This window comes from Fusarium pseudograminearum, chromosome 2 (genome assembly GCF_000303195.2).
Source record: "Fusarium pseudograminearum CS3096 chromosome 2, whole genome shotgun sequence".
Taxonomy (NCBI): domain Eukaryota; kingdom Fungi; phylum Ascomycota; class Sordariomycetes; order Hypocreales; family Nectriaceae; genus Fusarium; species Fusarium pseudograminearum.
The window spans coordinates 5,127,673-5,143,705 of NC_031952.1; the positions used below are offsets into that span (position 1 = coordinate 5,127,673).

At 48.5% G+C, this 16,033-nt stretch overlaps 6 protein-coding genes across 6 annotated transcripts; 3 read left to right on the top strand and 3 right to left on the bottom strand.

The window, feature by feature from the left end:
* Positions 1–680: 680 nt before the first annotated feature.
* FPSE_08378 (uncharacterized protein) lies at positions 681–2,304 on the top strand (the record flags this gene model as incomplete). The annotated part of the gene is made up of 5 exons (XM_009261496.1): positions 681–889; positions 940–1,211; positions 1,259–2,044; positions 2,103–2,184; positions 2,235–2,304. The coding sequence occupies 5 exons, from the start codon at positions 681–683 to the stop codon at positions 2,302–2,304; spliced, it is 1,419 nt and encodes a 472-aa protein (XP_009259771.1).
* A 451-nt stretch (positions 2,305–2,755) lies between these two features.
* FPSE_08377 (uncharacterized protein) lies at positions 2,756–3,286 on the top strand (the record flags this gene model as incomplete). Its single annotated transcript, XM_009261495.1, has 1 exon — positions 2,756–3,286. One exon carries the CDS (start codon positions 2,756–2,758, stop codon positions 3,284–3,286), a length of 531 nt encoding a protein of 176 aa, XP_009259770.1.
* Positions 3,287–6,670: 3,384 nt separating this feature from the next.
* Positions 6,671–8,487, top strand: FPSE_08376 (uncharacterized protein; the record flags this gene model as incomplete). Its single annotated transcript, XM_009261494.1, has 4 exons — positions 6,671–6,700; positions 6,759–6,990; positions 7,050–8,296; positions 8,353–8,487. 4 exons carry the CDS (start codon positions 6,671–6,673, stop codon positions 8,485–8,487), a joined length of 1,644 nt encoding a protein of 547 aa, XP_009259769.1.
* A 746-nt stretch (positions 8,488–9,233) lies between these two features.
* Positions 9,234–10,709, bottom strand: FPSE_08375 (uncharacterized protein; the record flags this gene model as incomplete). The annotated part of the gene is made up of 4 exons (XM_009261493.1): positions 9,234–9,404; positions 9,450–10,243; positions 10,293–10,394; positions 10,460–10,709. The coding sequence occupies 4 exons, from the start codon at positions 10,707–10,709 to the stop codon at positions 9,234–9,236; spliced, it is 1,317 nt and encodes a 438-aa protein (XP_009259768.1).
* A 237-nt stretch (positions 10,710–10,946) lies between these two features.
* Positions 10,947–11,804, bottom strand: FPSE_08374 (uncharacterized protein; the record flags this gene model as incomplete). The annotated part of the gene is made up of 2 exons (XM_009261492.1): positions 10,947–11,242; positions 11,294–11,804. 2 exons carry the CDS (start codon positions 11,802–11,804, stop codon positions 10,947–10,949), a joined length of 807 nt encoding a protein of 268 aa, XP_009259767.1.
* A 260-nt stretch (positions 11,805–12,064) lies between these two features.
* Positions 12,065–14,796, bottom strand: FPSE_08373 (uncharacterized protein; the record flags this gene model as incomplete). The annotated part of the gene is made up of 8 exons (XM_009261491.1): positions 12,065–12,403; positions 12,454–12,743; positions 12,793–12,970; positions 13,027–13,290; positions 13,339–13,620; positions 13,669–13,785; positions 13,841–14,401; positions 14,458–14,796. 8 exons carry the CDS (start codon positions 14,794–14,796, stop codon positions 12,065–12,067), a joined length of 2,370 nt encoding a protein of 789 aa, XP_009259766.1.
* Positions 14,797–16,033: the final 1,237 nt, after the last annotated feature.

Consider the following 16,033-nt stretch of genomic DNA (forward strand, 5'->3'; position numbering starts at 1 on the left):
ATGTCTCAGTCACGGTCCGAATTCCTCGGTTGAAAAGAGTAAGTGACTCGGTCTGAATGTGTGTTAAACTTTGGACTGACAATGAAGACTCTGATCGATAAGATGTTACATTGCCAGATTGCACCTGGTATCACGATCCTTACCTAGCCAGTGAACCTTGGCGAGACTTGCGGAGTAGTTCAGGTAGATGATCAGCTCTTGAATGCCGCGCCAAACTGTATTCAGTCTAGTAGCACTCTGCAGATTGTCGCCGAGGATCCAGTAGACATTTTATTGCCTGTGCAACAGCTGGTATTTGGCTATTTGTGAGCTCTGGTTGCCTCCTGGGTAGGCAAACGCATATGTGTTGTGGAATTATTGATCCTTGACCCTTCTTTTGTATAACAGCCATGCCCATATTTGCATAGATTTGTACAACCTGATGAATCGTTGCTATGGACCTGAGTTGAGATATGATGACGTCGAAGTACGCCAGTAGTCCGACTTTAGTTTGTGTTATTCTTATATCCATGAGACAATTGCTGTTCCTTCATCTCCTAGGGATAGGGTTTCCATCATAAATCATACTTTTGAGCATTATGACTCCAATGCCCTCACAAGACCTTGTTTTTTTTTTGCCCTTGCCCTACTATAGTCCCTTCATCTCCATTAAACCCATTTTGACTGCGACTTTAGTCAAAATGGCAACTGATGCGAAGAACCCCTATGCTTTCCCCTTGCAACCAGAGCAATATGCTCCAGCTCCTGTGCCTTCGTTGGCAGAATGGAAGCAGCTTTGGCATGTCTGGGAACTTGTTACCACCAAGATGATACGCCCAGAGGCATTGATGGAACAGCCTATTCCTTTGAGAAACCCTCTATTGTTTTACCTTGGCCACATACCAACATTGTGAGAATCATTATCCCTTGTCCAGTCATCGCATTAACGAATATATCTAGCCAAGATATCCATCTGACACGAGCGACCAAGGGCAAACCGACTGAGCCAGCTTATTATCATCAAATATTTGAGCGTGGTATAGATCCAGATGTTGATGACCCTTCCAAGTGTCACGATCATAGTGAACTCCCAGACGTGTTCCCAAAGTTGGAAGATATCCTGCACTATCGCGAGCGCGTGAAAAAGCGAATTGCATCGCTCTACGAAAACGGGAAAGCGTACCTAGACCGGTGCATTGGACGCGCTCTTTGGATAGGATTCGAACACGAAGGTAGATATCCCCAGGATTGCTATAACCGTCTCAAACTAACATCACAGGCCTTCACGCTGAGACATTCCTCTTTATGACAATCCATAGCCAGAACATTCTGCCTCCTCCAGATATGCCCAGACCTGATTTCGCAAAGCTCGCAAAGGGGGCTGCTTCGCGACGTATCCAAAACCCATGGTTTAAAATTCCCGCACAAGAATTCACCATAGGCTACCACGACCCTGAAAGCGATGAGGGACCGGATCGTTTCTTTGCGTGGGACAACGAACGTGAGCCGTACAAGGTCCGAGTTCCCCAACTCGAATCACAAGGTCGACCGGTGAGCAACGGCGAGTACGCAAAGCATCTGTTCAACATTAAACAGTCTCAAATCCCGGCAACATGGCACAAAATGCATAATACCGGAGAGGACGAAGACTTCATCACGTTCATCGCCCGTCACAGCGTTAAAACCGTTTGGGGCCCCATCCCTTTGACACAAACACTCGACTGGCCCGTGATGGCCTCTTTTGATGAGGTCAAGCGATATGCTCACTGGGTTGGAGCTCGCTTACCGACACTTCATGAATTGCGCAGTATCCACGAATATGTCGAGCGTGGACGGAAGGCACCAGAGAGTCAAGTCAATCATCGATTTCACACAGACCCTCGCGCCATCTTTGTTGACTTGACGGAAACAAATTCTGGATTTCAGAATTTTAATTCTACAGGCATCACGCATAAGGATTATCTCTGCGGATTGGGTGATACCGGAGGAGCAGCTGAGTGGACGGGGTCTTTGTTTGAGCCGCAGCCTGGATTTAAGCCAATGGATATTTATCCGGGATATAGTGGTGAGTCTCGTACATAAGCTTCTGACAGATGGGTGTTTCTGACAATATTATGCTTTAGCCGACTTTATGGATGAGAAGCATATGGCAGTGGTTGGAGGAAGCTGGGCGTTGCACCCACGCATTGCTGGTCGAAAGAGCTTGTGAGTATTATCCTCTTACGCTGTGGACTGGTAGAAACTAACTTTTGCAGCTTGAACTGGTGGCAGACAAAGTATCTATGGCCATGGGTGACATTCCGCCTTGTACGAGACGTTGAGTAAGATTATACACCGCTATATGGCTTGGATGGTGTTGTGAGGCAATTCTATCGTGCTATTGACTGCCCTGCCGAGATCCATTGCCGACATGTCATGGCGACATATGCGGTGGATTTGTGGATGTTTTGTTAGTCCCGTGTGACATCATACGATTTGCAATTGAGTTTAAATTGAGAATTAGATCGTATGGATTTTCGGATATACAACTTGTCAGATTGATTCAAGCTTCCTATTGCTCCATCACCGTGTTTTAGTGGCACCTTGCAGTCCGCTCGAGCCGAGAGAATGGGCGATGATGTGACTGCTGTATATTTGTATCACGAAAATCAAGCCACTTACGCGATACAGTTTTCTTCAGCTTCGTATAAAAGCTCATAAAGGCCTCCTGTTATGATAGTAAATCAGAAATTAAATCATATAATAATTAATCACTCAAATATTAAGAATCTTCATCATGTCGCTACCCCGATATCAGACAAATACTCCCCTGCATCCTACCTTCAAGGATGACATGCTCAACACTCATCTTGTCTACGACTACGACGCCACAGACGCAGAGGGAAACCCCGAGAAGTGGCGCTACGAAATTTGGTTCTTCTCCGACGACCGCGTCGTCTACGCCATTCATGGTGGTCCCATGGCTGGCCGTATCAACTACCAGACCGTCGCCTACCAGTGCGTCCGTCCAGGAGAGCTATGGCAAGTCAACTGGCTAGAAGAGACTGGAACTATCGTCTCCCTGGTGTACGACATCACCAATAAAACCATGAGCGGAATGCTAGGGTTCTCCAAGGGCCATTGGGAACATGCAGAGGATGCACATGGTGATAAGCGAAACCCCCAGGACTTCAACAGGTGGAAGGAACTTGCTTCAATTGGAAAGCAGACGGAGAGGTTTATCTTGACGGAGCAGGCTAAGATTATTGAGGTTTTCAAGGGGCAGGGTGATTTGAAGCCTATTAAAGAGTCAGACCCGACATTCTGATCTCCCCTGCTCGGAAGTTGGAATTTCTTCTAGATGAATCGTATGAGTAGACAAAGGCGTATGATTAGACGGCGGATCAAATAGATGTTGTATTATTTACTAGCTTTGACAAACTTATATCAACGTTTTGCTGGCGAAAGGGTGTTTGTAGTGAAATTCGCAATAGGTCATGTACTACAGTATCCTGCTTGTCTAGCTGTAGTGTGCCATGATCTCCGACGCTCCCAGCACCATAGGGTATTATACCTAGACCTGGGGTATTGCACCCTAGTCCCTCGCTTGGCTACATGCGTACTCTGTATCCGTACTCAGACTTCAGCTCAAATCTGGGGAGAACCTTGTAGTGTTCTTGGCGTAGTGGCCTCAGGTTATCATTACTAATAAGCAAGAGTGAGAGCATGAATGCTTACAGTGTTTATGTTCTAAGATATTTGTATTTTCTTTTGATCATATTGTGTTTACCAGCGAATCAGTTGTTTCTGACATCCTTTTCTTGTTGAGTATCAGAGGATGGTTTTGACGATATTGCACTGCGATAGTAGATTAAAAATCACTGGTTAGTTATTAATCAGTCCCTTGTTGCTCGTGGAGCTGAAAAGGTCTTCGTGAATATGTTCTGTCTTTTCTTCATTCAACGAACCTAACGTTAGTAATGATTCTTGCTCTAACCCTCGGTTCTCTCCATTTACAGAAAACACGCATTAGGTAATAAATAATATAAGATACTCCATACAGTTTACAGTATATCTTAAGTGTCTTGACAGCTTAATGCACGTTTGGCTACCCTACAAGAAGAAATACTGGTGTATGAGCTGCCACTTTGGATCGCCCTGAAGACTGCGAAACCACCATTCCCTCATACCTGTACCATGGAAACCGTAACTCGAATTTGGTCTCGTTGGATACCCTGGGCAGAACAAATTGCATTGCTCAGCTTCACCTACCATTCATGGGTTTTGGGGACAAAGAAGCTGATTAGTTCTTCTTGATTTTCCCTCTTATGATTTTATGGTGGCAAGGACAAGTTGATAGGCGCCAAGGTCTTACTCTGGAGTTGATCAGCCACGCTGCATGCCTCTGGGGCCAAGAGCTGCATAATCTCACACAATTTTGCACTTGATCTTCTTGAGAAGTGCTACTCAAGAAAACTTTCGCTGTGATCGACACGGCAAGACCGGCATCACAAGCTTGGCCTTGGATTAAGCTTATGCCTAGATGTTACTACATGATGCGACCTCATGAGTAGCGCTATGATATGTATAGCTCGAATGGTTTGACAGCGGTGCTTGCGTCGCAAATAGATTCAGGAGTGTCGAATGGCAGAGATGAGATTTAATTTTGAAAAGATGAGTCTGGAAGGGAGTAGCAAGGGTCGAGAGAAAATCGGTTTGCAGCCTGGCATCAGAGATCACCTGCGGGATGAACATGAGAGGAGTATCAAGCTGACAGAATCGCACCATCGCGTGATCCGAAATGTCATCGACAAGAAAATCTCTTCCAAAAAGAGGTCAACGAAACAAACCACATGAAAATGATCAAGTTCCCACTTCTGGAATCGGCCAAGCAGGCCAAGAGAGACTGACTCTACGGGATATCGGCCCAGACTCTGGGCAGACACGGACAGCCACAGCGCTGGGTCACCAAAATAACTTAACCCTAACCCACAACTAACGAGGCATGTCAAATCAATTCCGGAACATGTTGGCCGAAGACAGTCCTGTATGCACTCTGGACAAGATATTGGCGCAAGAGACGGAATGCCTTTCCATACCGCCGGCCACTGACTCGTTTTAGGGCCATCAAGACCGTGTCAAAGGCGCCACTGCCGTAACTTGTAAAGTGAAAACGCATTATCTCCTCAGCCGCAGGATTGGTAGCCACATTAAGCTTAAGACATCTGAACACTCTCCTGAAGGATGGGTTGACAGGGGTCGGAGATTGGTGCACGAGGCCCCTTGGTGCAACTTGATCGTAGAACTCAATCTTGGCAAGCGGAGAGAGCCCATGGTCTGCACTGTTGATTCCATTGCTGTACCCCAGATGGGGAAGAGAGGGTCGCAGGAGACGAGGAGCCCAATCCCGTCTTTTCCGCAACTTTCTTTTCTTAATTTGAATTCTTACAAGGGCTTTTTGGTGTTTGGGGGCCCGGAGCAATCGGGCTGTGATCCGTAACCGAAGACGCTATTCGTGGAGAATTGGGTCTGGGGATGCGGGGGAGTAAGCATGTTTTAAACTTGACGAGGATTGTATAAAGTGACCTAGTACGTACCTTGGGTTGGGATGGTCAAGAGCGACGAGACTGACGTTTCGATGGAGATATTTGAAGAGTGTGTCAAGTGTTAGTATTGTTTGAAGCTATCGCCATAGTAAACATGCTCCCTGATGTAAAGAACACCATCGTTGAATCCCATTCATCGCTATCCTAACATTTGGGACACTTTCTGTCCGGACGAACAAGCAAGGATGTCAACCAATCGTATATCGGTAACGCGGGCCGAAAAGCTTACTAGCTTCAAGCAAAACAATCCCTCACGGTCTTACCTCGTTCTGACTAGCAAAGCATCAAGGTAGTAGCACATCTCGCGGCCGCGACTAACGAGCGCCATCGCCAGCACCGCATAGCAGAACAAATTGATTGATCAGCTGGCGGCGTAGTGAGTCGATACAGCTTTAGACACAAGCTATGAGAGAAGATGAATGGCATGGCGGACCAAGAAGCCGAAAAAAGAGTCGCTGTCATGACTGTTCTGGCAGACCAAGTTAAGCGCCGCTGGCCACTGGGCGCACATGGCTGATGCTTGTGGCCATTTCAGAACCAATCACCCAAGACAGCACTTTGTGCTTTCCGCTCTGTCGGGCTGGGACCGAATTCTGGATTCCCATCCCCCTCCCTCTCCACAAACGGCCAGGCAACCCCAGAGTGCACCAGACTCTACGACTCTGTCAAGGGTGTATGGCACTTGGCCGTTTCTTGTCAGATCAGTCAAGCTCAATACCTGGCCCGTGTACCGCTCGATCGGTCACTACTATCAGCTGTCGGAACCTTGGCCGTCGATCCGTCCTCCTGGGCAAGACACTCTGCTGGCCAACAGGCACTCGCCTGTTCGAGATCTCTGTGGTTGTGTCGGATCGGGAGGCAGTCTCCGTCTGGCCATCCATATGCAGCAGTTCCACGGAGCTGCCAGACGTGATACACCTACCTGCCTTTGCAGAAACCACCATCACCCCAGTTCTTAAACATTGTCTTCAAGTTGTTATATATATCCCGTCCCATCTCAATCTCTGGCGTTTTGTTTCCAGTCCAGAGCATCCGCCAATCTCACCTTTACGGAACAGAACATTCAGCTCAACAGTCAACAGTTCCAGTGCTGAAACATCACCACCATGGCGTCCGACTCCATCCACGAGAAGGATGTACGTCTTTGCATCTTCCAAGACAGCTCAATTGAACACCGCTGACATCTTACTCTAGCCCAAACATGAAGTCGTCATCGTCAAGACGGCCATTGGAGATGAAGCCTTCCAGCAGGCTATGATCAAGGAGCCTCCACCAAAGCTGGCTGCGCCCATCCTCATCTTCGCCAGTATGGTCGCTTTCTGCTGCTCTACTGCCAACGGTTACGATGGTTCTCTGTTCGGAACTCTTCTTTCCACAGATGACTTCAAGGCGTTCTTTGGTGTCGATAACAAGGGTATTGAAGCTGGTACGTCCTCACAGTTCAATAACCCCTGGTAGCTTGATCATAACATTGACATCTGATAGGTATCGTCACTTCCATGTATCAAATCGGTTCCGTCGTCGCTATTCCCCTCGTTGGACCCTGTATCGATACTTGGGGTCGCCGTGTCGGTATGACCATTGGTGCTTGGATCATCATTGTCGGTGTCGTTATTCAGCTCGCATGTTACACAAACGCCAGCGTCGGTCAATTCATGGCTGGTCGCTTCTTCCTCGGTTTCGGTGTCTCCATCGCCGCCGCTGCTGGTCCCACATACGTCGTTGAAGTCTCCCACCCTGCCCACCGTGGTATCATCACTGGTCTCTACAACGTCATGTGGCCTGTCGGTGCCCTCGTTGCTAGCAGTGCTGTCCGTGGCGGTTGGAACTACCAGGGAACCAACACCTCATGGATGATCCCCGTTGGCCTTCAGCTCATGTTCCCTTGTGTCATTGGTTTCTTCGCCATGCTTCTCCCCGAGTCTCCTCGATGGTTGTACACCCACGGACAACAAGAGCTCGCCAAGAAGAACCTTACAAGCCTCCACGGCCACGGTAACCCTGAGAGTGAATGGGTTAAGCTCCAGCTCCACGAGTACGAGGAGCATCTTGAGATGGACGGTAGTGACAAGCGATGGTGGGACTACCGCGCTCTCTTCAGAACCCGTGCTGCCTTTTACCGACTCACCTGCAACTGTCTCGTTTCCCTCTTCGGACAGTGGGCTGGCAACAGCATCGTCTCTTACTACCTCAGCGCTTTCCTCGACACTGCTGGTATCAAGGATGGCCGACAACAAAACGATGTCGCCATGGGAATGAACGCCGTCCAGATTGCTTTTGCTGCTCTCGGTGCCACCTTCACTGACACTGTCGGTCGTCGTCCCATGTTGCTCATCGTCAACGTCGTTTGTGCTCTCTGCTGGATCGGTGTTACTGTCCCTGCCTCCATCGCCAACATCACTGATCTCGATGACAAGTCGCAAACCGATGCCGTCACCCCACCAGTCAGCAAGGCTATCCTCGCCTGGGTCTACCTCTTCCAGATCTTCTACTCCGTTGGTTGGACTCCCCTCCAGGCTCTCTACCCCGTCGAGGTTCTCAGCTACGAGATGCGAGCCAAGGGTATGGCCTTCAGCTCCCTCTTCACCAACGCTGCCATGCTTGTCATGCAGTTTGGTATCCCCGTCGCTCTGAAGAACATTGCCTGGAAGACATACATTGTCTTCTGTATCTGGTGTGTCATTCAGTCCATCATTCTCTACTTCCTCGTCCCCGAGACCAAGAACCGAACTGTAAGTTACCGCCACCGTCTTCTTATGGTGAACATCACTAACAAATACTCTTCTAGCTCGAGGAACTTGACTACATCTTCTCATCCCCCAGCCCTGTCAAGGCATCCAAGCAGAAAAAGATCTTTGAGGCCGATGCCAATGCCAACATTGTCCACATCGAGCCTGCAACTGCTTCTCCCACTGCGGCTTAAGTGCTTGACGCCTTGATTTGTATTTTTGCATGCTTGACAGGGGCAGGTCGATCACCCCTTTCTTAGTATCTATGACAATTTAAGTTCAAATTGGTTGGTTGATGGGGGATGTTAGCAAACTATAACGAGATTGCGCGCTCAGATGTTGGGTCCTAATACTACATTCTTTGTGGATAATAATACAATCTCGATACTTACCTTTCAACCTGACACTTGCTTATAAGAACATTGAAATGTCCGGCATCGTATGATAGAACCAGGCTCCACATGATAGCTGACTCTTACACCTTGGAAGAAAGACAACAAGGCCAGCCCTGACACCAAGGGGTCCTAGCCCTGCTCTTACATGCCGGCCCTTTCTAGATCCGTTTAGTGTGCGATACTTCTATGCAACTGCCGCTTAGCTCGTTGCCACCCCCTGCTGCTGTGTGTCGGGAGTCAGATTCGTTTACTGGAGGGTCTTTGCAATATGCTGTCGTATTATGCTGAATCATGTATAGCATATTCCTGTTAGGCCATGACTCAGGGTTCAAGCAGTTCTAGAGCCCGCCTCCTCCCAAGCCTCAGCATCAAGATATCTCAGTTAGTGAAGTGATATTGTGTTGGCCTCAGCCTTCGCGTGTTATCGGTACTACTACTTTCAACTTGAAGAATAAACGTCAAATAATGACCTACTATATCCTTGCAATATGTGACAAAAAGCGATGGGTTTCAACTACGTACTTTCTACAAAACCAGGCTCATCCTCATGCAGAACGTTGGTTCCACCCCCCTCCCTTCTCAAAAAGCGGACCGACGACTTGGCTCACCTTGAGTAGATGACGATCGCGAAGTCTCGCCGTGACCAACGAAACACCAACTGGCATATCATTCCTACCTCGGAACCCCGGGATGTTGACCACCGGTGTGTGTAAGGCCTTGTATTGTCAGTAACACTCTCTCCAGAAGCGAGGCCGACTTACAGTCCAAGGTGATGCAAATATGGGATTGCCTGTATTTCTAAGCCCCTCTGGTGCCTCATCAAGTACACTCGGCGTTAGAACGGCCACATATTTCTCCGCTATCTTATCGAAACGTGGTCGTAAGGCCGAAAGTCCATCGTATGCGTCAAGTTGTGATCTGCGCGAGATATTGTTTCGTTCATCCACAGCTCTGGCCAGTACCTGATCCATCTGTTCACTAGCCTGTTTATGTTCAGGCAAGAGACTCGTCGCTCCTTCAAGACGTACAATTATTTCGTGCCACTCGACAACCTGTTCAAAGTCTGGACCAAGGTCGAGCTCTTCAACCTGCGCACCAGCAGCTCTGAGTAACTCTACCGCTTTCGCCATAGCTGAGATGGTGCCTTCACCGGCCATATGCCACTGGACTGGCTTGCATACAGCAAACTTGGATCCCGCCAGTTCCTTGAATGAAGACTCCTCGTCATCGTGCAAAGAGAATGCATCAGCTATTAACTCAAAATCTGCAACGCTACGGGCGAAGAACCCAATTGTATCAACGGTAGGAGAACAGAACTTCTGACCTTCACGGGTGATGGAATGCCAAGTAGGTTTGAAGCCGTAAACACCATTGAAAGAAGCTGGCCGGACGATGGAACCTTTCGTCTGAGATCCAAGCGCTATGGGGATTTGGAAATCAGCCACTGCGGCCCCGGACCCAGCAGATGAGCCTCCTGGTGTGCGTGTGGTACTATGAGCGTTGCGAGTGGCTGGGCCGATGAATGAGGCAGCAAATTCGGTAGTTGTTGTTTTTCCTATTGCCTTGTTAGGGAACGGTAGCTAAACTGTTTCTGATAAGTTTACCGAAGATGAGGCATCCTGCATGTCGAAGAACCATTACAGACCCAGCGTCGAGTTTCGGATGATCATCTTTGTATATGCTTGACCCATACTCAGTTGGCATGTCTACTCGAAATTTAGCGACCTTCTTATCTTCTTGGGAAGATGTGTTGCTTTTGGGTAGTGTTTACCTTTCGTCAAGATGATGTCTTTAATACCCGCTGGTAGACCATGCAACGGCCCTCTACGCTCAAATGGAACTTTATCTAAAGCCCTGGCTTGTTCTAGTACGGCATCTGAGTCAAGGTATGCCCAGGCTTGGACGTCCTCGTTTCGTTGCTTTATCCGCTCAAGAAGTGAGGATGCGTACTGTTCGACAGTAAGGTTGCCGGATCGGAGTTCCTCCAAGGCCTGGGAGGCTGAATAGCGCCAGTACTCCATGCTAGTTTGACTTGTTGGATTACTTAGACGATTCATCGATATAGACGAGTTGCAATGGTTAGATAAAGCATCTATGGACGATTGTCGACACAAGCTTCCCCGCTTTGTCCTGTTCCAGTACACACTATCTCGGATCCACCGAGATGAGGGGCTCGGCTACTGATCAGGAACATTGACGATGATGGTGAGATAAGTATCAGGAATAGAAGTGTGCAGTCCTAATCTGACTAAAAATACTCAAGGATCGCTGCACCAGCCCCCATCAACAACATAAGAACTCCCCGTAACGCCGCTGGCTTCGTCGCTACCCAAGAACACAATCACCTTGGCCACCTCTTCGGGCTCGAGATCCCGCTGTAAGCTCTGGCCCCGCATCACCTCCTCACGATACTCGGGCGTAAGAACTTCGTCTCTCTGTCGCTGCGTCGCAATGGCTCCAGGCATGACGCTGTTGATGCGGATGTTGTGTTTGCCATATTCTTTGCTCTGAGTACGCGTGAGGCCCATAATAGCGGCTTTGCAAGCACCATAGACTTGTTGCATGTCAGTGAGTTACCTTGAAGTGAAGATAGATATGGGCATACCTGGAGTACCGGCGGCGGGGATACGCCAAGTAATGGAACCGAGATTAATGATACTTCCACTGCCTGCCTCCTTCATAGCTGGGATAACTGCTTGAGTGAGAAAGAAAACATGCCGAAGGTTGGTATTGACGTTGAAGTCCCAGTCGTCTGAGGTGACATTCTCCGTGGTAAGTCTAGCTCTGTTTCCAGCGGCCGCTGCATTATTTACCAGTACATGTACCGCGCCATGTTTATTCTGGATGATCTTGACAGTTTCCTGCAATTCAGGTAGATCTGCAACGCTGCACTTGTAAAAGATTGGTGGTTTGATGGGAGAATTGCTATCTTTTTGCCGAGAAACCACTCGGTCAATCGTTTTCTGGGCTGAGTCTTCAGCAATGTCGATAAAGATGACTTGACTGCCCTGTAGAGAAAAGAGTTCCACGGTCGCAGAACCTATACCTTCTGCGCCGCCGGTAATAAGCACTGTCTTGTCCCGCAGGCTGGGATAGACAGCATGAGTGGAAGGCATTTAGTCTAGAAATACTCGTCGAGGCGAAGCTTGGAAAATGAGAAGGGTGATGTTTGACTGCTTCTACAATGACAATGTCATATTCCAGCCCCTCACCTGGTCTATGTCGTATGCACCATGTCAGCTGACTCGAGATGCATATAACGTTACATCACGGAGCCAACTCTTTGGAACATGAATATTGTTTTCAATATGTTTGAACTTATATATACGCTGAACTACCAATTCTCCATCCCGAAACTAATACGATATGACCGAAATTATTCGGCAACAGGGCAAAGATCGTAGTTGCCGTTGACATTGTTTCCCCACCAGCTTGGGAAAGGATGGCCAGGACCACCAGCACCAAAGACGGCGAAAGAAAGGATGAAAAGAACTGTGAGACTGGCACCATCAAAGGCACCAGTAACAAGGTATGAATAGTCCCTGAAAACGCGTGGGCGGTAGTTTCGGAGGTAGAACTGAACGAAGAAGCCAGACAGCAGCTGACTGAGGATGACACAAGTTTGACTCTGGTTGTAAGGGATGTAACCAGCGAACTGAATGAACTGTGCGAAGTTGATGTCGGCGACATCGAAGTTCTTGATCTTGGGATAGAACTGTGATGTATTAGTGAATGCTTTTTTAGAAGATGGAGACTCTTCCTTACCTTGTAGAAGATTCGGTGCATAACTACCAAGCTTGCGCCAACCAACAAACCAAAGGGTACAACTTCATAGAAACCACCAATCTTGTAAAGGTAACCAGCCAGTGCCCATGAGGTGGCATTGGTGTTGTATGACTGCATAGTAGCGCCACTCCAAGACGAGTTTCCGTCTCCGTCTCGAAGTAGCTCTCGGTTGCTTCCCACAATGCTAATCATCACAGCATAGTTGATGAAGCCTCCCAGAATGGTTCCCCAGACTTGTGTGAGGAACATAACGCGAGGGGGAATTTTGACTAAAGCGATGATTAGCCTTGATGTAAAAAGTTGGGAAGAGAAACTTACGGTATTCGCCCATCTTGAGATCACCGGACAGGTTGACAGCGTTGGAAATGACGTTGTGAGACCACGCCGCGAAGTACATGTTGCCCACAGGCTTCCCAGGAAGCATAAGACCAGCCAACATCTTCGAAAGGTTGTTGGTGGCAATTCCGTTTCCGTATCTAGAGTAAAGAAGGGTGCTCTGAATAGCTTCAGTTAGTATGTGTAACTATTTGTCACCATACCGGTAGAACTTACGACTGGTGCAATGATGGAGCCCAGGGCGAGAGACACCACGTATGCCCAAGGAGGAAGAGTGATATTCTCCTTGATCACAACGACAAGACCGAGAATAAAGCTGCCAACAAGAATGGAAATGTACCACCACCAGGGCGCTTCCTTGTAGTTCTTGGCCATGTGTGCGTGGTGACGGTCATCGTAACGACCCTCCTTTGCGCTCTTGAACGCCTTCACGACGTCCTTGCCCCAGAAGAGAATACAATGAAGAATAAGGGCACCGATCTAACAGGACTTAGTCTGAGTTGGAGGGAGAATAATCTGAGAACTTACCGCAGCATTGGCCATAAACATGGCGTAAGCAAAGGTGCCGGTCAATCTGGGAAGACCAAACTCCAAGAGACGCTCTTCATTGAGGATTCCGCCCTCAAAAACCTGAGCAACGGGATATGTCGTACCATTCTCCAACAAGAGACGGGTAGACATGAACGGAAGAGACCTGGCGCCCCAACCATTGCCATAGTAGATACACAGCATGACGATGTAGCAGACAAAGAATCCGACAGCCATATGGGCCTGGAGAGGTAGAGGAAGAGAGGTGTTGAAAGAGGTGATCTGCTCAAGTCAGAAAAGCTACTGGATTATTGTGAACTCATAACTTACGTATTGCCAATCGAAAGACAGCGTGAAAAGACCAAGACCCTCGTTGTTTGTCGCTCCACCAAAGATGTTGGTAAGATGTTCGGCCTTTGCGCCGGTTGCCTTCATGGCAGCGAGACACTAGATGTGGTGGTCAGTAGGCTCCTAAATAATACCAACTAATGGGATAACATACAGGCACGGAAACCGAGTTAAGCCAAGGGAAGATATAGGCTGGGAAAAACTCGTAAAGCGACATTCCAGTAAAACTGTACCAGAAGTATCGAAGAGGCTTGGAGTCCTTCACCTCTTGCCAATGAAGTCCCTGAAGTGTTTTGACAGTAGGCAAGTTGCTCCAGAAAACAGCGTCGACGTGCCAAACAGCCACAGGGCGCATGATACCGCAAAGACCATAGCCAAATAAACCGATTGAAATTGTACTCAAGATGACAGTGGTGGGACTCAAGGGCATGTCGTAAAAGAGATCCTGTGCGGCAAAGACTTGGACACTCTCGGCAGCGTTGGAAGCGGATGTAGCTGTGATGGCACAGATGGCATGCTCTTTGAGACCCCATGGACCTGGGTTGATGACCTTGATGAATTTGAGCCACATTGGCAGGGAACCAGTATTGCCCTTGGCTCTCCATCGAGCTTCATACTTGTCACCACGGGGAAGAGCGAAAGACCAAGCATTGCCGATGAAGTATGAGATGAGAACGATAAAGGTTCCTTGGATGGTGATCTGAGTGGGTTTGAACTAGAGACTGATATCAGATGATGTCTAGCTATGATAAGCCACACGACGGAGCTCACTGTATAGATCTGGTACATGACAGCCTGGAAGCAGGCGAGACATGAGGCGAGGAACAGACTTCGGAAGGTCAAAGCGTTGTCGTGATCGTCTCTCATCGGGAGCAGGTGGCGAGAGGCGTCGGCACCGGTAACGATGATGACATCCTTGCTGTCGTTGTCGCTATCGTTGTGGTGATCGGTACTAGATACATCGTGGATCTCTGCGCCAAGTACTGCGTTCTTGGAAGTGTCGATGTTCTTCTCGTCGGCGTTGTCAGAGCTATGAACCTGAGAGACCGATGTCTCCAGGGTGTCATCGGGGCCGTGAGGCCCCTTGGTCTCGACGTTGGTGAGGGACATGGTTGAATGGTAAGCCCACCCTGAAGAAGAATATCAAGGGAACACTGGGCTGTGGAACCGTGATGAGAAAGACGGTTCGAGTGCGACTTCTACCAGTTGAGCGTCGTCGGGTCTGTCAAGAATCCGGGTTGCCCCAAATTATATCTGAACCGCATGGCTGGTTTGACGACTGGTAACACCACCTCCCCTGGCAATGATACAATGTAACGTTTGTCGATTCTAGATCGCATATCGGATACCACGGCGATAAGACATGGCCACCGTTCGAGACCTTATCCAGCTCCCGGGGGTTCTTTTGTGGAAGGAAGCTCTTGGCGTTTCGCTTCCCGAGTATGTTAACCGGTTGTTGGTACTCGACTCTCTACAGAGTGCCCGTAGCACATATTGAAACATCCGTTACCTGCCTTATGAGTACTAGCCTGATACTTATTCCGTGTCCGACCTTGTCGATATCGTGGAGCAATTCCTTGAAACTGGGGTATCTTGATCGGCTTTGCCGCATGCAGCGATTGTCCATGTGTCTATCGACTGCCCTCCTGGGAAGAGCCGCACTAGTGTGTGCCACTTCCGAGCAACGAGGAATTTTTGTAAGGATCAAGCAGCAGGGTGAAGGTTACAGACGACTGTCGATTGGCTGTAGTGTGACCAGAATAGGGGACTGTGCTTGATTGCGACATGCCGGATTACCGGGGTCCCGCAACAAAAGGTCCCCATATGGCGATAATCAGATATTTCTAATTGGTTCGCGTGTTCAATATCTCACGATGCAGAGGCATTTAGCTTGTTGTGTTGGTAGTTGAGCTAGACCAACACGCATCATAGCACTATGTATTGAGGTCCCTTTGTTCTTGTCCCAATATGGGATACGCCTGTCAGCACTCAAACGATAAGCTTCATCTGTCGTCTTACTAACGGTCTTAGCTAAACTTTCCATACAGGTACTGTCTCAAAGTGGAGTGCAACAAGAGACAGAGAGCCAAAGAACCGAAATGGGTTTATCAATTGGTGACCAAGAGTTGCATTCAATGGCAGGTCACATTTCCACGTTAATTAAATATGCTACTCAACTGGAGCAGACACCATGTACAAACGTCAGGCTAGAAATGGGGTCCGTTTCTGGGGTCGACAAGGATACGAGATAGCGGCGACCTCTTGCGAAGAACATCAGATGCAACCACTGGGACCTTTGACGGGCGATACATACATAATGACGGTCGAGATTTGGCAAGAAGCGCCA